We start from the raw sequence: 19,808 nt of genomic DNA, 5'->3' as shown, positions 1-19,808 counted from the left end.
AAACAAAGTAAAACCGGTCAGTTTGTCAATTCAGTCATGAAAACAAAGAGAGTTTGTTTATCTAGTTTGTTTGAGGCAGTAAATGAAGATCTTTCTCTTGTTAAAAGTTCTTCCGCAAAACTACAGATTGCTCCTTTAATGTGATTGAGAAAAGAAATCCATATGTTATAAAATGGAGCCTTGTGATGAGTATTGTATAAATACACTTAATGCATACACTTGATTAAAGCACATTCTGACATGTTTGTCCTGTGTTGCAGGTGTGTTGTGAGAGATACCGCTGAGTACAGCGCTGTGGCCACCAACCAGCACGGCACGGCTACCAGCAAGGCAACAGTAGCAGTGAAGAGTAAGTCATCTCTTATTCTGGCTCCGTACCATTCAGACGTTATCATCATCTATGTCTCTTTACGTTATCATGACTGTCTTTTCTCTACAGGAGCGTCAGGAGCCGGAGAGCTCTGCCATCTTGGTTTAGGTGAGGAGAGAGGGAGCAGTAGCTGAAGATGTAGCTGGAGGAGGCGGGGGGGTTGTTTTTAATTTTTTGTTTGGAGTCAGGCCCAGACACAATCACTACAAGAACACGGGATCAGCTGGCTACAAATAGCAAGTCTGGTCACATGTGAGAGGCCTGATACGCAGTGGAAACTATTGTAAGAAGCTGTTGTCCAGAAACAAGCTGAAAACAAGAGGATCTTCTGCTTAAAGTAAACAGCTGATGATCTAATGGAACATTCACATACTTTTCTTAATGTGTTCAGGAAAGAAAATCATTAAGCAATCAAGCAAATCATTCCTCCCACTATTAATATATCATGAGGAAGTCTCTGTGCTCCAAACAAAATGCAAAAACACATTCGAGAGATTTATTACGAGTCCAGATTTTGTTAAAACTGGACGAGCAGTAACATGTTGCTCTCCTTAAACCGGTCAGTGACATTTAAAAACTGGTAGAACGTGATGACTGAACACATCATTGCTTTAATTTTCTTGAAACAACAACAACATTTTTGCACATTCATTCTGTCATTCTGATAACAACACTCAGTCTGTCACCAGGTACAATCAAAATGTTGTTTCTTGATAAAGTACGGTGGACGACACAATGATTATATAATTAATAGACGTGATTTCCAGTTCGCTGCATTCTTTTGTTTCCTCTTTTTCTCAAAATGGCGACATCCATTGTACACATATTTAAGTTAATATCAACTGTTATTGATTATTAACAGTGATGCTTCACTTCTTCAGTGCCTCATCTGACTGAGATCCATCCCAGTAAGCTGGAGGTCAGCCTGCTCGATCGGTTCAGGGTGTCCTTTGGTGTGGAGGGCAGCTCCATCAGTCTGGTGTGTAGCATGGTGGTCGTCCCCGACCTCCCCAACGTGCCGCCAATCATCCAGTGGTACAGAGACGGTGAGACGTATTATTTTATACATCAATTAATTTATTCTTTCATTCAGCCGGTTGTGTTTGTTCACTCTTCGCTGTCTCTTCCATCTCGTCCAACAGATAAACTGCTGAAAGCCGGTAAGCTGGCTGAGATGTCCGTGGGTGGAGGAGCGGCCCGTCTGACGCTGCCTCACCTGGCGAAGGACGACGAGGGTCTCTACACCCTCCGCATCTTCACAAAGGACGGCACCGCTGAGCACAGCGCCTACCTGTTTGTTTCAGGTACACCTCTCTGCATCATGGAGCAACAACAGCCTGTTTATGATAAACAGACAGTCGACACAGCTGAGGAAAGAAGAAGAAAGTCATTGATTGATGAAAATGCTGTGCTGAAACACCAAATATAGACAGAAGAAAGATGAAACTGAGTGAAGTCTGTCGCTAAAAATGTGCATCATCGAGACAAAGTGACATTATCAGAGACGAGCTTCAGCATGCTCGAACCCTCACACAGAAAATGATCTTATTATAATGTAAATTATTTAAACACTGTCTTTGTCGACTTCTAGTGAATGGATAAACTGGTCTGATCTGAATATTAATCTTATTTTTCAACAAAGGTTTTAAGGTTTTAGGACTCGAGCCAAAATCTGAGCCCATTACAAATGTCACATCGGTTGTACACGACATGTGACAGGCTCATTAACTCAGATAAAGTTCACTCAGTTCTCACCAGACCTGATCTCAGAATCTGCCTCGACACGACAAAATGAGGGATTATTTTCTTTACAGCTGCTGTGCAAACCATTAATTAGTGAGACCTTCAGTCAGGATGTCTGCAGTTCCCATGATGAGAGGCCTCGTCTGAGTTTTGATTCAGATTAAAGGGAGGGTTTTTAATTATTATTATATGGACTCAAACAGGCAATTAATTATTCATTGTAATGCTCTTATTATCCTAAAAGAAAACAACATACAGCACAATAAATAGAGGATGTCACGTTCAAAATTCATTTCCTTTTTCCTTAATCATTTTTAAAGCTGCATCGAGTAAGAAAAAGAAAAAATCTTTATTTTTATAATTCATTATTGTTCTCATCTTTCTACCTGTGTCCCTCTTTCTTTTCCCTTCCCATCGTACGTTCTTATCTCCTCGCTCCTCCAGACGCCGCCCCCTCTGCTCCGGGCGCCCCCGGTGCACCAATGAGCGTGAAGGCGTACGACATCAACGCTGACTACGTGCTGGTTGCCTGGAAACCCCCAAACACCGTCAATGAGGCGGCGATCACCGGATACTTTGTGGATCGGTCAGTTTCTTTTTATAGCAGAGTTGGCACATTGACGTGAATGCAGTCATATTGCACTGAAGTTGATGCCGAGGAAATCATTAAAGGAGACACTTTATCAGGTGTTTTCATCTCAGATTTGATTTTTATTTCACCTTTGTGGCCAAAGACAAACAATTAATGCAGCTTTTACTAAGAAACATTAACGTTTAATGTCTTTTATTCACCTATAGATGTTTCCAATCACTTTTATTAATTTAGATTTATTAAATTCTGGTGACTTTTATGTTTTTACTGCAGCAAATGTAAAATCAAGCTTCAGAATATTTACTAAATGTTTCTTGCTGATGATGTCGTACCACTGATGTCATTTCCTGGTCCCGGTGTGTAGGTGTGAATCTGGCAGCGACACCTGGGTCCAGTGCAACGACGCCCCGGTGAAGGTTTGTAAATACCCGGCGCACGGCCTGAAAGTGGGCCGCTCCTACCACTTCCGTGTCCGCGCCGTGAACAGCGCCGGCATCAGCAGGCCGTCCCGCAAGTCCGACAAAGTGACCGCCCTCGACGCCGCCGAGAGCCAGAGGCTGCAAGGTACTGAGGAAGGTAAATACAAAACACGAACCGGCGGGACACGACTGTTTTCTGACGGGTCTGCTGTTGTCGTTTCCTGCAACAGTGATTAAAATCGAAGGGAAATACGACATAGTGATCAAGGATGATGACCTGGAAGGTACGGTAGTATACAAGGACCGATCCGGTTCAGTCATTTTCTTTTAATCCTTCAAACCACCCAACCACTCGCAGTAACACTAACACCTGTCCTTTTGTCCAAACTTCACCATAATAACACATTCAATATCTTCAACATCTCTGCGCTGATAATAATATCACTGACAATGAATCAGTCGTCCGAAGGGTGGTGTGCAAGCGGCTCAGGAGAGAGGAGTGTCTACACGACCAGTCATTGGTGTTGTAGGATCTAGGGCGGGCGTAGACGCTCTGAAGAGCTGTCATTAAAATGGCTGCCATCTCAGGATCTCCGGTGTAGAGGGATAATGGAGTCTGCTGTGAAATGAGAGGATTTTTTCGCATCTGCGATCGCAGTTTGTTTGTTTTTTTCATTTTCTTGTTGGACGTCCCGCGGGCGAGCCGCTGAGTTTTTCTTCTGAGCAATCACATGTTTTGTCGACCCCAGATGATCACTGGGACCCATGAGTGAGTATTGTGTTATGGAGTCATCGTATTTCTACAATTTGCTATTTAATAGATACTGAACTTTCTGGATTTAAGATGGATGGCATTCATTCCGCTGAGGACAAAGGCTCGATCTCGTAATGTAAACAACAGTGAAAACAAATAGTTTATATATCTGCTCCTACAAACCTACAAAAACATCACACTCGTCCACATTTTAAGAGTTAAAAATAGCTACACAGAACAAATAATTTCCCTTCTCCTCCGTTGTGGTGCCTTCTTTGATCTAACTCCATCTTTTCTACTCCTGCTTTAATTGACTGATTTTTAATTAAACCACTTGGTGTTTTCTTCCTCCTTTAAAACGTGTGTCGTGTATTCCCTTTCAATCAAACCTTTAACACAGAAACTAATTAAAAAACTAAAATAAATATGTGAACGCGTTGGTATAATCTTAACTTGAGGCTGTTGTCGAAGTCCCACATTTTACTGTAATATTCACAACTACTGCCACACCTCAGGAACTTAATTAAAGACATTTAATCTCTGTATCAGCTTCTGTAGGACTGAGGATTTATTCACATGAAGGGGGAACCTGTTTTAAAAAGCTGAAACATGATACTGGTGTTGTCTTTGTTCCCTCCAACACCTCGTCAGTTTTACAAAGATAAAAGATGAGATTGAAAAATGATGATTAGAAACACAACACTTAGTTAATGAAACACACAGTGTGGGACTTCTGCAGCAGCTGCTGCTGTGAGTACTTTAGGCCTCAACACCGTTCACTCCCAATCCAGGCTACGTAACGATCCCGGGGGAGCCCACCGACGTGCACGCATCCGAGATTTTCAAATCGTACGTCGTGCTGAGCTGGAACCCTCCCAGCCCCCGCGGACGAGCTCCGCTGTGGTACGTCATCGAGAAGGTGTGTGTCGCTCCACCGTTAGCCATCCATTTCCATCAGTGTAGCCCAGTGTTCAGCTCTGTACTGCAGTGGAAAGCTAAAGAAGACATTAACCTCCTAAACTCAGGATTTTAAGTTAGATGTTCATTTTGGATGAAACTCATTTTACCCCTGAAATCATCCTGATACGTTGAACTTTCCGAGATCCTCATTAGAGAAGCTTCTGTGCATCGCAACATGAGTATGTAAAGATGGATTAACTCATAAGTCCGTCAGTTTAAGAGGTTACATGTGTTTTTTATGCTTATGTAATAAATATGAAAGCATTAAAAGCTCACCATGTTTCACGTGTACTGTTGGGGCTCCACTTCTGATATTCCACATCTGAATATGGCCAAAACAAATCCATATGAAGGTCACAGGAACATACGCTAGAAATGTAGATATTAAGGTAGATATAAAAACAATAGTGGGAAGGATTTATGACTAACTAACTAAGATATGCAAACATTTTAGGTACTGTGTGGCAGTGTCGCCAATATTTCAAACGAGAGGCCTCTAGTGGTTGTACTGCTCAACATTAATGCCAACATGAAGTATTTTTGTACGTAAAGGGAGCATAATGTATTCTTGTAGTATTTATTGTTATTTATAATAATTCTTGTTACTTGTCTTCACCTCTTTTGTCCATTTGTTCATCTTTCCCTCTTTTAAGGAAATCTTTGCCTAAACCTTCATTATTCTTATGTTTTAATGTAAAAAACAAATATTGCTGAAGCTGAACTGTCATATCTGTACGACTCTTTAATACCAACACTGTTCAGTAATTTGTATACGCCTCAAAAATCAAGTCTCTTTTGGAAACATGATGATGATCACACCTTTAAATAACAATAATATTGATAATAAACATTATTTTTATAGCGCGTTTCCAAACGGTTACATGATGCTTCACAAAATACAACACAGGTGCAACAATCGCGAAATTATTGAAAAATAAAACAGGATTAGATGCCAATAGAAAAGTGAATTCAAGAGCGATAAACAAGAAAAGATAAAACATCGAGAGATAAAGCAAAATATAAAAGCGCAACAAAAAAACATCATAAAAAATAATTAGTTTATTCTGTTTTTGGCCAAATTAAACTAAATCGAGCCCCGACTCTGCAGAAACACTCGACCTGTTAGCTCGTCCTTGTGTTGATGCTACATTGATGAGGTTGTGTCACAGATGGCTGTTCCTTCTCATGTCCTCCCCCCTCCTCCTCCTCCTCCCCCCCGACTCTCCCACAGTGCTTAGCAGGCACTGGAGCATGGCAGCGGATCAACACGGCAGTCAAACTGCACTCCCCTCGTTACCCGGTTTTTGATTTGCAAGACGGGCAAAAGTACCAGTTCAGAGTGTATTCGGTCAACTTGTACGGGTCCAGCGAGGCCTCGGCGCCGTCTGAGCCCGTCGAAAAGGTCGATGAGGACGGTAAGGGGCCGGGATGTTTTTCATATGTACAGCAAAGTACACACAAAGATTAACACACACATGTAAGAGCTGATCTAATGAGCCAGAAAATCACATTTTGGACAAATACTCATTATGTGTGTATGTTCCAGGTACTGAGGTGTCGATCGGTACGTATGTACAGATTAATGCTGTATCATCACACAGTTCACTCTTCCACTGTGTGATCTCACCACGTGTGTGACCGGCAGAGCACTCAGGAAATATAATATAAATATACACTTGTTTTTTGTATTGTGGTCTATTTAAACTTAAGAACCAGATGGACAGTCTTAATATCTGCATTTTTATTTGTATTTTTACATCAAAATCTCTCACTTTTTCCAAAATGTTTCACTGAAGCGTCTCGACCTCGAGGTTATACAATAAAAACATGCTCAGAGTCTTTGGAGCGTCTCAGTGAAACTTCTCCTTAATCTTCACTTCACTTCCCTCCAACACGACTTCACATTGTTGTTGTGTTATTTCAGTCGAGGCACCAAAACCAGTTTCACACCTTTAACTCACTTTGTGTTTGTGTTCGCACAATGACGGCTCACCTTTCAATGAAAACACACCAGGACACACCTTTGAGATCTGCATCCTTCATGGTGGCACTCGTTCTATAATCTACAGCGCAGCATGTGACACAAAACAGCTGCAGTCAGGAATATTTACAGATAATTATCAGGACTTCTGTTACTGGATCGGTACATTGCTTTTTTCAGAAAGTGTTGATTGGCAGAAGTGTTTGTGTGTGTGTGTTCTTATTTTTAAATTGGATCGGGTTGAAATTTGTCCTGAACGTCCAAGAAACCCTAAAAAATAATTTACAACACGTATTTATTTTAATAGTTTCTGCAGAATATTTTTACAGTAATCAGATTAAAAAACAATAAATCAAGAATCTGTAGTTTTAAAAAATAAAAAATGCATTTCTCATCAAGTTTTCACTTTGTTGCAACCGGACTTTGATTCTGTTTAGTATCAGTGTAGTTCTGTCACATCTGGAAGATATTTGGTCCGACATTAATAATTGAGTGCTGCAGATCTTGTGAAGATATTTTGGCTGATATTTTCCCAAGATGAGTGTTGACATTTGTTTTATTGTCCGTCTTAGGTTTGACTCTTAAATGTTGATCTATTTTTTAGCACTCTAAGACCTCGTCCACACTGATATGGATACATTTTCTAAAAAGAAAAAAAATCATGTCCCCACAACCTTCGCTTTACAAAATTTCTCCGTACACACATTACAATAGGCAAGTCAGGTGATGAGAACGTCTGCGTCACCGAATACCAGAGAGAGTGTGTATGTCACCATTGTTGTTGTTATTTCACAGACACACTAATTACAGAAAGCAACAATGACCATGTGGTGTGACATCATCGTTTCCTCAAACGCTCTACACGTACACATGGATACACAGAAACCAGAGTTTCTAAAAATAAAGGTGTTTGTGTGTGAATAGACAGGAAACGTTTGTTTTGCAAAGTATCCATATAAGTGTGGACGAGGCCTAAATGTAAGGAAAAACACACACCTCTGTAATTAAACCATTACAGTCAATTTGCTTAATAATGATGTAATTACTTGTGTTTAATAATAACTTCCTGTCCTTCGACCAGGCGTCCCCTCTGCTCCCGGTCAGGTCATTGCCACCAGAAACACGAAGTCGTCCGTGTTCGTGCAGTGGGACGCTCCCAAAAGTCTCAAAAACCTCATGGGCTACTACATCGACGGCCGCGTGGTCGGAGCCAAGGAGTGGTTCCCCTGCAACCACAAACCCTTCAAACACACCAGGTCAGTAACACTACATTAATATAAACAGTGAGCAAGAAGCAGAATGCTTAAAGGTCCCATATTGTAGGAAGTGAGATTTACATGTGTTGTTGATTATCAAGCCGGTCTCTGCGCTGAAGAAATAATGTGAGAATCCAAATGCTCAATCAAATAATAATAATAATAATAATGTGTGTGTGTGTGTGTGTGTGTGTGTGTGTGTGTGTGTGTGTGTGTCAGGTTTGTGGTCCACGGCCTGATCCCGGGGGAAACCTACGCGTTCCGCGTCCAAGCCGTCAACGTCTTCGGCCTCAGTGAAGAGTCTCAGGAGTCGTCTCCCATCGCTGTGGAGCCGGCCCTCGGTGAGAGCAACACCACATTTATCATTAAAGCTTTTTATGTAGCTAAAAAAAAAACCTTAAAAAGCAAATAAAGCTCATAGATTGGATAGAAAATGTAACTGTAAACAACTAAAACATCTTCAGTGCAGCTCAATGCTCATTATTCATTACTCTGTCCAGGTAAAGGGGTGGAGTATGGTATGTATGATATAGTTGTCTTAGTTTGTTCCCACCTGACTCACCCACTGCTCCCACTTTGTCCACTTTCACTGTGATTTACGTGTTTTAATCACTGAACTGCATATTTCCAATGTCACCGAACACAGCTGCAGCCAGAAAGATCACAAAATCACTCGTACAATATTACACTACTGTACATTTTTTTGAAATTCCAGTCTGCTCACAGTCAGCAGGAAATAGAAATAGAAAAGTATCCAAAAAATGTTAAACCCTTAAATATCTGTGGTTCAGCGACTCCCAGCGCTCCCTTCGGCATCACCATGCTGAGCAGCGATGGCGCCTCCATCACTGTGGCCTGGAAGAGTCCCAAACACTGCGGCGGCTCCAAGGTCAACGCTTACTACGTCGACAGGCGCAACGCCGACTCTCTGGTGTGGAAGGAGGTCAACCACGAGGCCATCACCGAGAGGACCTGCACCGTGAGTGACATCACTCACACACACAATTATACAATAAGAAAAGAAACTAACAGATGTGAGTTTGTTTTGGAAACTTCACAGATCAGATTGTAGGTGTGTGAATCGTCTCTCTCTGTTTCTTCAGGTTGAGAATCTGACCGAGGGAAGCTTCTACGAGTTCAAGGTCCAGGCCGGTAACATGGCCGGTGTCGGCGTGCCCTCAGCTCCCAGCGCCCCGATGAAATGTGAAGCTTGGACCATGGACGAGCCGGGTAGGAGAACCACCACTGTATTATACATGTGAAGGATAACTGAGTGCTTTTTGGGGTATTCAAACTCATCTAATGCCACAAATTTGACAAAGTAACGTTACTGTGACTGTAGTGTTCAGTGGGAGGACAGATTCTCTCTTTAGATCAGATGGTTTATTTGAATTTGTTCAGAAAATGTGACTTTTTTAATTATATCGAAGACAAACATGAGAAATATTGGAGATCTTTTGATGCTAGGTGCTGAAAGATGACTACGAAGCAGACTTCTTTTCTCTGTGTTCGTGTTCATGTTTTCATCCGGTCGTACCTTCAGGTCCGGCCTACGACCTGAGCTTCAGTGAGGTCAGAAGTCACTCCCTGGTAGTCCTGTGGAAGGCTCCAGTCTACACCGGAGCGAGCTCGGTCACTGGATATCTTGTGGAAATGGCCAAGAAGGGCTCGTCAGAGTTTGTTACTCTGAATCAGGAAGCCGTGAGCCACCGTTACCTGCAGGTGAGAGAAGAGATACTTAGGTGGTAACAAACTGGAAGAGTTGTTCTTCAGTAACAGTTTGAATTTGAAAGAGGAAGTTTAAACACTGTAAAGATGTTTCCATGGTTACCTGCAGGTGAGCAGTCTGGAGGAAGGTGAAACCTACGTGTTCAAAGTTCGTGCCGTCAACGCGAGCGGTGTCGGAAAAGCTTCCCAGCTGTCTGAGCCGGTCTGCGCTAAAGCTCTCCCAGGTAACGACTGCTTCACGTCTACAGCCACAGCTTCTACACTGACTGATTTATTTTATTTGATGAATTAAAACTGTATAAAAATGTGCATCCAGCACTGAAATTCATCAGGATATCACAATAAAGTCAAATGAGCTACTTACTAGACGGTCCTGATGTGTCAGCGAGGATGCAGGCAGGAAAACAGGATACAAAGAATATCATATCTATCTATCATCTACAATAACACATCTAATAAAACTATAAAAACATCAATATAAACAGTCATAAACATAATTTAAAAAACACACACAGGTTCAGAAACCGGTGGAAAATCCTTAAAAGGATGTTTGACGTTACTCAGCATCCATTTTTTTAGTTTAAGTCTAGTTTAGATTTAATTTAGTTTAATTTCACGTGTTATTCACAGGCACCAAGGAGATTGTGGCTGGCGTGGACGAGGAGACCGGAGACGTCTTCCTGTCTCTGGAGGCCTGTGAGATCTGTGAGACGTCCAAGTTCGTGTGGTCGAAGAACTACAAAGCGATCGGCGACTGCCCCAGGGTGTCCATGTCGACAAAGGGCAGAACGTAAGCTCACTGTTATCATCCAACACGTCTCCGAGGCTGCAGGCGGAGCTCAGCGCTCATTTGGCTTCTTCTTTGCTCACAGACGGAAAGATTGTCTTTAAAATAGTTCTTAATAAACACATCAGAGCAAACTGTGTGTTTCCCCTCGAGCCTTCGTACGTTTACTGAGCTCACAGTGGGAACTTACTGCTGAAAGACATCACGCTCCTCCGTTTCCTGTTTTCAACACCTTGTTTTCTCTCAAGTGAGGTTTAACACCTGCCTCTAAACTCCAGATTATTATGTTATGGATCTAATGATATTTTAATAATTTCCCAAAGGTTTCCTGGAGAGAAGTTTATTATATTGGTACTAATTTTATAAGAATGAGAGACAAAGCTCTGATAATTATATTTAAGTTAGTTCAGATAGTTGATAGCTGATGTTCTCCTGAAACATTATTCTTAATATAAGATGAATTATTTGCTCACTCAGATTATTTGCACCCAATAAAAGACTCTCGATGATGTCGTCTTAAATTTTAAGATGAATCGACTCACTGGACATTTACTAACTGAACACTGTCTCCATTTAATAACTGACTGTCTTCGTTCTTTTTTAGGAAAACTCTTCGGAAATGATCAATAAATAGAAAAATAAATTTAAAAAAATACATAAAATAAAGCTAAAAAACAATGTGACAGTAAAATGCTTTGTGTCAGACTCAAAAACTTTTTCAACCTGACGCCTTACAACTGTGAAATGCAACAACCTTTGTTCTGACCTTTATGGACTTTTAATAGTTGCTTTATTTGTCCCTCAGCTCCAGACTGACTTTCACCAACCCTGATAAAGACGATCTTGGCAGATACTCTGTGGTGGTCACTGACACAGACGGCGTCTCTGGCAGCCACACTCTGACTGAGGACGGTGAGTTCATAAAAATCCAGCAGATTGTTTGTTGTTCTGGTTTGTTTGTTGCTCATGTTTGTTCTGTTCTGCTCTGCAGCTCTGAACACCATGCTGGAGCTCAGCTACGCCATCAGACATCCAAGTGAGTGTTGTTTTGTAGCAGCAGACCTCCGATATAAGTTAGATTATTTCCTGAGGATCTAATGTTTGTGCGTCTGTTGTCTCGGTGCAGTTATTCCTCTGAAACACGGTCTGAACTACGAGATTCTGGAGAAGGGTCACGTGCGTTTCTGGCTGCAGGCCGTCAAGCTGTCTCCATCCGTATCCTACAGGTTCATCGTGAACGACAAGGAGGTCGCCAGTGGAGAGGTAACATCTTCAACGTCAATGTACATTAATGTGGTCGCTTATTAAAGTCGTAGCTGGTTTAAAGTCACATTTAAATCTTTTGTTTGTTGTTGTTACAGTAAAATTCATGAACAGACAAACGCTCAGATTTGAACATGATCTCCTGATGTAATGCAAACACAAATCTTCCTCTCAGGGACACAAGATCAGCCACGACGTGGCCTCAGGAATCATCCAGATGACGGTGGATCATTTCACCAGAGCCAACGAGGGCACGTACACCGTCCAGATCCACGACGGCAAGGCCAAGGCCCAGAGCTCCCTGGTGCTGGTGGGAGACGGTGAGGCTTTTTTCTCCCATTTCTCTCTCACACAATCTTAGAAAAGGAAAAATATTGAAGCAGAAACCGAAAAACGTAAAAATTCTTGGAATCAAAACAGTCGAATTGAAAGACATTTGTTATCGGCCTGTATCAGCTGTTCATTTTCAGTGTCTTTGAATCATTTGCTGTCCACTTTTATTGATCGTGTTTTTCTGTTTCAGTGTTCAAAGCTGCTCTGAAGGAGGCCGAGTTTCAGAGGAAAGAGCACATCAGGAAGCAAGGTACCGACACACACCAACATCTGGAAACACTCAGAGTTCAACGCTCCAAAAGGGCTCAACTGATGTTATGTAGTAAACATCATTCATACACACAAAAGCTCTTAGTTGTACACACTGCTAATCAGACTTAAGAGTGTAATTTCCTCCAAAAGAAGCTACAGTATTTTTCAGTCTTGTTGGTTTCGTTAGTCGTCGTTTGGAGACGTGTTAGTGGCTTTTCGCTGTGTTCAACCAGCTTTCTTAAAAATGTGTGATTATTTATATGATATAAAAGAAAGATCTTACAGCCGTGGCAGAGATAAACTCCCTCTGAGTGTTTTTTATGTTTCATTTCATTCATTGTTGCTCTTTATGTTCCTCGTACTGATAACATCCTGATTCCATGTTGTGATTTCAGGTGCACATTTCTCTGAGTATCTGTATTTCACTGTCACTGAGGACTGCACCGTCATGCTCGCCTGCAAGGTAACTGTTAACATCACTCAATTTTCTACCGTTCTCATCACTTTGCTTCCCTTTTTCTCTCAGTAAAACGAGTCCTTGTGTTCGTCTTTCAGGTGGCGAATGTGAAGAAGGAGACGACCTTCCACTGGTACAAAGAGGACGATGAGATCGTTCCCGAAACTCCTCCCAATGTGATGTCAGGAGCCTGCGCTCTCCCCATCCCTCAGGTAACGACAGCAGCACCCTCGTCATCTGTGGTGCTGAGAGCTTGTTGACATCTATGTATACTTACTTATACATAGATATTCAGTGTGACATATTTCTGGCATGCAGTTGGGACATAATGTCAGGAGGAATTTGATTTGAACGTTGAAAATTGGGCGTATCATAACAAACATGTAGAATTACAGTGATTCAGAGTTGGATGCTCGCCTCCTTAATCACCTTAATCGCTGATGCTGAGGTGACGTACCTGGTGCTGTTGCTAGCTCGCTAACTAATGAATTGACGAGTGGATGTCGGGGATATTATTGGTTGTAATTGGTTGCTTCAAGAAAACACACATCATATCTCGTCTATAAGAGCAGTGATGTGATGTAAAAGTTTTTTTTTTTATCACATCTTGATTTTAAAAGTCGGTCCATGAGGTCTAGCGTTGTTGTAAAGGAACATTTTCAGAATTTAAGCACAGTTTCAAACAGGCAGATGATGCTAATTTGTTCTAACAATGTTATAAAACACTTATTATGAAAAATACAGAATGAGCGAGTCAGATCGGATCTTAAAGACACAAGGCGGTGGTGCTCATACCACTCTTGCCCACAGGGGGCGCCAGAACCAACAAATAGGTGAAGTTCCTTGTTGTACCTTTAAAGCGTCGTCCCCCAAAACTCATTACGTCATCACAATGTTATGTGTTGAAAACAAGTGATAGAGGCACCGTTCATCGTATAAAATCACTCTGTACCATCAAAATGACTTTGAAGCTGTTAGTTTAAGGTGAAAAAAGTTACATAATGTTGCTTTAATCATAATAATGTTTGTTTTTCCAGTTCTCTAGAAAAGATCATGGTGTTTACAAGGCCGTGCTCGGTGACGACAGAGGAAAGGACACATCTGTGTTTGACATTTCAGGACAGGGTACGTTTCTCCACTGCTCAGACGGATCAATGACTTTATTCTTATTCTCATAATCAACATGTTATAATGTGTGTTGTGTCTGTCTGTCATTGATTTGCAGTGTTTGACGACATCATCAATGCCATCGCCAAGATTGCTGGTGAGTTTGATCAGCTGATTTATATCATTTTTACACCAAAGTTAAGACTTGTCAGCAGTCTTTTTTTTTCCCATGATGTGTCACATTTAACATCTAAACGTGCCAGAAAACATGTAACAGTAGTCAGCTGAACGATGTTCGAGCGCTCCGCGAACGGAGACGGACGGAAAAGTATTTACTCACCAACGCACATCATAGCATTGGGCCAGAATTCAATGTGTGTTAGCATTTTTGTTGTCCAACATGAAAGGGGCATTACTCATAATATCAAACGTGCGTTCGACTGACTTGTTCATCGTGCATCGGTGCAAACGGTAAAATTTGTCCTCAGGAATCAGACTGAATGAAGTCGTACCTCTCTGCTGCATGTAGCTGTAACCTGATGTAGCCTGAGGGTCTGACTGTCTTCCCTCCCAAAAAAATGTGGATTCAACCTTTAAATAAAAACTGAGGGAAGAGGCAGCCTCAGGGACTCTTCAGATCACTATCTGAAAAGCAATCTGCACAGTATCCAGGGTAGATGTGCTCGGCTAAAAGGGAAGGAAAGCTGTATCTTCAGTTTCTCTGACTGTGTCTCTCTGTGTGTTTGTTGCCGTCCGTCAGGTGCGTCCGCCTCTGACCTGGTGCTGCAGTGTACTCCTGAGGGCATCAGGCTTCAGTGCTACATGAACTACTACACAGAGGAGATGAAGACCGCCTGGAAACACAAGTACGACCTTTACATCTCACATGAACAGGATTCAAGTATTTATGTGTTATAGCTGAGACGTAACAACACTTTGCAGCTCTCAAGCTCTTTTTTGTTACAGTTACGATATTATCAACCTTTATCTTACCTCAGAAACTAATTTTCCACTTCAATTCCAAATATTACAGTATTTAGACTTTGATACATGCATATTTCTTTTGGATATTCCTAATTAAACCTTGTTCCCAGTGTAGCATTTAACACATGTGGGATACGGCAGTATTTTTCTGTACTACGTTCTCCACTCAATTAGATTTTTTAGGCCTGTTGCCTGTATACTTGCCTGTAAAAGTCCACATTTCTGGTCAGATTTTGCATCACAACTACTTTTAAACATTATTATAAACTTAGATATCAACAGGTTTGTGAATATGAGCGAATATCACAGAGCAGACGTTCTCAAGAAGGTGGCTGAAAGACTGAAAGAAGGAGGCTGTTACGGTCGAAACAAATCTACCACCGCTGGAATACTTAGATTAATATTATGTTACTGCATCTATATGTTGATGTGATAAAAGACATTTTAGGGAACTTTACGTGGACATTAATTAATTGGATTACAGGAATATTAGTAGAATATACATTTTCGTTATCAGCTTAATAGGATTATTGTCTTTTACGGAATAAGGGGAAAAAAACAGAATAATTGTGCATGTAAACGTGGTGTGAAGCTGGTTATAACATTTGAGTAACATTAAATACAAATATTTTCTAGTTTCTTTCCTCCTCTATGACAGTAAACTGAATGACTTTGGTTTGTGCACGTCATCTTGGACTTTGATCGACATTTTTCACCAGTACATTACATTTTATCGACCAAACAGCAAACTGATTAATCGAGAAAATAATCAAGACTTATTGACAATAAGATTGATGAAGTGCATTCCCTCAGACTTTGTTCACACTTGCAATACTCGATTTTTGCTTCTTACCTACAGTCCTATGAGAGCAGGTGTTTTCTGTCAATACCTCAGCTGATTTATTATTTAGTGTTCTTGTTTATGAAATGTGACTCTGAGATAGACATTGGTATTCCTCACCACACCACTGACTGTTTTTCTTTGCTCTCTCCTCTCATACGTGTTTCTGGAGGGATAAGAAATCCCTCATCAGTCAGTCAGTCAGCTCTAAGTTGTTGTGGTGACTTTGATCTGTTGTTATCAGTGTGAAATGAGGAAACCTGTGGTTGTAAACCCTGCAGGGAGACTAAGATCGCCTCCTCTGAGAAGATGAGGATTGGCGGCACAGCGGAGATGGCCTGGATGCAGATCTGTGATCCGTCCGACAAGGAGAAGGGTCACTACTCCATCGAGATCTCAGACGGTGTGAAGACCCACACCAGGACCTTCGACCTCTCCGGACAAGGTGAAGGAGGAATTAACACTTTTATCTTGACTTAATGTTTCTAATCAATGTTTATATTCAGTTTGATTTTATTAATCTGTGGCCAAACGTTTTGATTTCTTATTATCTTGAGTAAAACATCTGGTGATTTTTCCTCTTTCTGCAGCGTACACCGATGCCTATGAGGAGTACCTGAGACTTAAGTAAGTTACTGGACAGTCAAGTAGTTTGTGAACCTTGAGTCTCTTTAAGTTGTGTCTGAACTTTATTAATTATACCGTCGTTCTTTCATCTTTTAGGGCAGCCGCATTCGCTGAGAAGAGTGAGTATATCTTTATTTATTATAATAAGTCTGTTGGTTAGAGATTAACATATTTAAATATTACGGATGAGTGGAGAGTTAATGTCTAATCGGGTCATGAGGATGTTTTTAAAGACGCCGCCAGCAGCTCTTTGAGCATTCTGAACATTTTCAGACGAGCCTCAGTCTTTTTGCTTTGTATGCAAATTATGACTTTTGAAATGACGACTTCAAAGAGAGCTTCACATTCCTCTTCCTCCTCCTCCTCCTCCTCCGTCTTCTGAGCATGTAAACCTTAATAACACTGTGACAGGTGCAGTGTTGCATCACCTCACAATGTAAACGAGGTGATTTTCTTCACTGGAGTAACGTTCATGTTGTCGTCTGTCCTCAGACCGTGGCAGAGTGGTCGGTGGTCTGCCTGACGTGGTCACCATTATGGAACAGAAGGTGAGGGGTTGATACAAATGGACACTGTGTTGTGTAAGATGACATCATAATGTATTTATTTTAGGTCTTTTGTTTACGTCATTGCGAGCTGACAATAGCGAGGGGGTCAGAGAGCTGTACTGCAGCATTCCTATGAAGCGAGTGCTGGAACAAAATGTGCATGTAAGATTTATGAGCTCACTTGCTCTTATTTTTCTGAAACATGAAAAGAATAAAAGGAGTAGAAAGTCTTTTTTGAGAGTAGAAGGAAGATATGCAAAGACAGTAATGTCAGCATCCAGCTTCTCAGTGGACTCGTGCTGTTTCTATTTTTTGGTTTTATGTGATTTTCTCCTCCTCAGTGTGCTGGAGGGGCTGTTAAACTTACCCTTTCATTATTATCATTTTTGTTACAGTACTTAAAGGCATATTATGCAGGATTTGATGGTTGCTGTTCCTCCCCGATTCAATGGTCGAGACAGAGAGAGCGAGCAGCAGTGGAGAGAGGGAGTGTCGTTAGCGAGAACAAAGCAGTGAATCAGAGAAATAAAATGTTATTTTCTGCTTACGGCTGTTGCGTTCTGAAGCACAAACAAACACGAGTCTGCACAACACTCCAGACTTGTGTGTATTTGTGTAGCTCGGCCCCGCCCTCAGTCAAACAGACACACAGACTTGCTGCTCTAGATGACAGACAGAGAGCAGAGGAAAGAGACAGCGATGTAACTTGGTCGATACGTTTTTATCCCGACCTCACACCCTCCTCACTGTTACTGGCTGAGGCGAACACACCCACTGACCAAAGGTTGACACCTAGAAACGTCCTGAACACAGCTAAATAACAAAATACAGGCAGAGGGCTGCTGATAGATACCACCACGCACTTCTAGTCTTAAGTGATGATTGAAAAGGATTACTTACATTTATATCTACTTTATTTATATATCTTTTTATCTATACATTTTCTCAGGAAAATCCTGCATATTATGCCTTTAAACAAACCTATTATTTTGACTACATGATGATTTGACTTGACTCTCGACCCTCTGCAGTCTCTGAGCCTGACCTGCACCGTGTGGGGCGAGCCGACCCCTGAGGTCACCTGGTTCAAGAACGAGCAGGAAGTCGCCTCCACCGAGCACACCAAGGTCACGTTTGACGGCGGCAAGTTCGCCAGCCTCGTCATCAACAAAGTCACTCCCGACGACTCCGGCAAGTACAGCATCAACGTGCGGAACAAGTACGGCGGAGAGTTCGTCGAGATCACCGTCAGCGTCTACAGGCACGGTGAGCAGATCCCCGAGCCCAAACTGGGACACCCCAAAACGCCTGCCGCCACGCCAGCTGCTACACCTGCAGCCACGCCTGTGCCGAGGTCCCCTGCTCCCCCCTCCAAGACCCCGACCCCTACCCCCTCCAAGTCCCAGACCCCAGCGCCATCCGTGAGGAGCCCAGGCTCTACCCCCGCTTCCACCCCAGTCCCCAAATCTCCAACCCCGACTCCAAAGTCTCCAACCCCGACTCGCAGCGTCAAGTCGCCCACCCCACCCAGATTCATGAAGTCTCCGACCCCACCCAGGAAGTAAACAGCGGTGGTGACGTCCGAGGGGGAAACGTTTGCTGTTAGCAAAGCTGATTTATAGCATGAGTGTGAAACCATCAGCTGTTAAAGTTTATGTAGATGTAGTCGCTGTTAAAAGTCCCACTTTCTGAACTTCTGGACTACCACTGACAAAGAACGGGCTTCTAACCAGTTTGAAGGTTTTTTGCTCTTTAATTATCTCTACATTTCTGAGAACGAGTTGCAGAATCTAAACCTGCAAAAGAGGGACTTTTACAGTGGCGAACATACAGTAGATGTCCCGTCAAGCTGTTTCATGTCAACCGTGCTTCTGACACAGGAGGGAAAAGGCATAAAAACTAAGAAAAATAAAAAACCAGGGTAGAAGTTTATGTTCTGTGTTTAAAAAGCTGCACCTTCCACTACGCTACATTAGTGGAACGCCTGTTTACATTTATTTTGTGGCTGTTAAAGGATAATTCCTGTTTATTACAACTTGGTTCGTATTTACGCAGTTTAATCAGCGACAGATCAAGAAGTACGACGATTAGACAAACTTATTTGGAAAAGAAAGCGAAGGCTCGTGGTAAAACTATTTCCCAGACTGTCCGGCGTACACATCCCGATTTACTGACTTTCTGGTTAAACTTTTAACAACCTACTTATCGTAGTTGTGCACAGAGTGTCCTGTGCAGTCAGGGATTATTACCAACATTTCCAAATAAAGTAGTTTATATTATTTTCTAACCTGTCCGATCGCGTTTCTTTCCCCGTCTGAGCGATGTCACCGTGTTCTGGTGAGTACAAAGTCATAACTGCTAAAAAAAAATATGACCAAAGTTGTTATCAACCAAAATTATCCTTTAAGCCGGACGACCTGTGAGTGAGCAGGTACAAAGCTGAGGTTCAGATACCAGATTATTTGTTTTAGTTTTCCTCCATCATCAACAGCTGCTTTTGTCCCAGGTAGCTTTCATCACGTGGAGATCCCAATAAAGCTGATCCTGTGAATAAAGAAACATTTACTTCCTGCCCTGGTCTGTATGCCAGAGAGGTCTGTCTGTCTGTCTGTCTGTGTCCCCCAAAGCTTTGTGATGGCAATAAACTTTACTTATCAACCTCCGTCTGTTGTCTTTGTGTGTTATCTCTACTCCTGTCAGACACGGCGGGAGATAACGTGACTCTGAATGAAGCTGGAAATAAAAAAATGTGCACATATTGTGTTGTATATCCAGGCTCACATGGGCTGCATGAAAATCTGCTCCA

At 42.0% G+C, this 19,808-nt stretch overlaps 1 protein-coding gene across 1 annotated transcript in view; it reads left to right on the top strand.

The window, feature by feature from the left end:
* The window catches only part of myom2a (myomesin 2a), a 57,521-nt gene extending 37,856 nt beyond the window's left edge, over positions 1–19,665 (top strand). Inside the window, exons 8-39 of the mRNA XM_073462860.1 lie at positions 261–349; positions 440–478; positions 1,252–1,416; positions 1,513–1,674; positions 2,558–2,699; positions 3,070–3,269; positions 3,355–3,408; positions 4,670–4,797; positions 6,070–6,253; positions 6,385–6,402; positions 7,901–8,075; positions 8,295–8,416; positions 8,867–9,054; positions 9,179–9,305; positions 9,619–9,797; positions 9,913–10,027; positions 10,434–10,593; positions 11,396–11,502; positions 11,582–11,626; positions 11,717–11,853; positions 12,029–12,173; positions 12,377–12,436; positions 12,834–12,901; positions 12,994–13,107; positions 13,933–14,020; positions 14,121–14,159; positions 14,763–14,868; positions 16,109–16,272; positions 16,418–16,454; positions 16,551–16,573; positions 16,947–17,002; positions 18,034–19,665. Coding sequence (XP_073318961.1) covers positions 261–349; positions 440–478; positions 1,252–1,416; positions 1,513–1,674; positions 2,558–2,699; positions 3,070–3,269; positions 3,355–3,408; positions 4,670–4,797; positions 6,070–6,253; positions 6,385–6,402; positions 7,901–8,075; positions 8,295–8,416; positions 8,867–9,054; positions 9,179–9,305; positions 9,619–9,797; positions 9,913–10,027; positions 10,434–10,593; positions 11,396–11,502; positions 11,582–11,626; positions 11,717–11,853; positions 12,029–12,173; positions 12,377–12,436; positions 12,834–12,901; positions 12,994–13,107; positions 13,933–14,020; positions 14,121–14,159; positions 14,763–14,868; positions 16,109–16,272; positions 16,418–16,454; positions 16,551–16,573; positions 16,947–17,002; positions 18,034–18,567 — 3,970 coding nt within the window. The 3' untranslated portion in view covers positions 18,568–19,665. The remainder of the gene's footprint in view (positions 1–260; positions 350–439; positions 479–1,251; positions 1,417–1,512; positions 1,675–2,557; positions 2,700–3,069; positions 3,270–3,354; positions 3,409–4,669; positions 4,798–6,069; positions 6,254–6,384; positions 6,403–7,900; positions 8,076–8,294; positions 8,417–8,866; positions 9,055–9,178; positions 9,306–9,618; positions 9,798–9,912; positions 10,028–10,433; positions 10,594–11,395; positions 11,503–11,581; positions 11,627–11,716; positions 11,854–12,028; positions 12,174–12,376; positions 12,437–12,833; positions 12,902–12,993; positions 13,108–13,932; positions 14,021–14,120; positions 14,160–14,762; positions 14,869–16,108; positions 16,273–16,417; positions 16,455–16,550; positions 16,574–16,946; positions 17,003–18,033) is intronic.
* Positions 19,666–19,808: the final 143 nt, after the last annotated feature.

Source organism: Pagrus major, chromosome 1 (genome assembly GCF_040436345.1).
Source record: "Pagrus major chromosome 1, Pma_NU_1.0".
NCBI lineage: Eukaryota > Metazoa > Chordata > Actinopteri > Spariformes > Sparidae > Pagrus > Pagrus major.
Note: the sequence above shows the minus strand (reverse complement) of the source record. Positions and strands in the feature narration are given on the sequence as shown.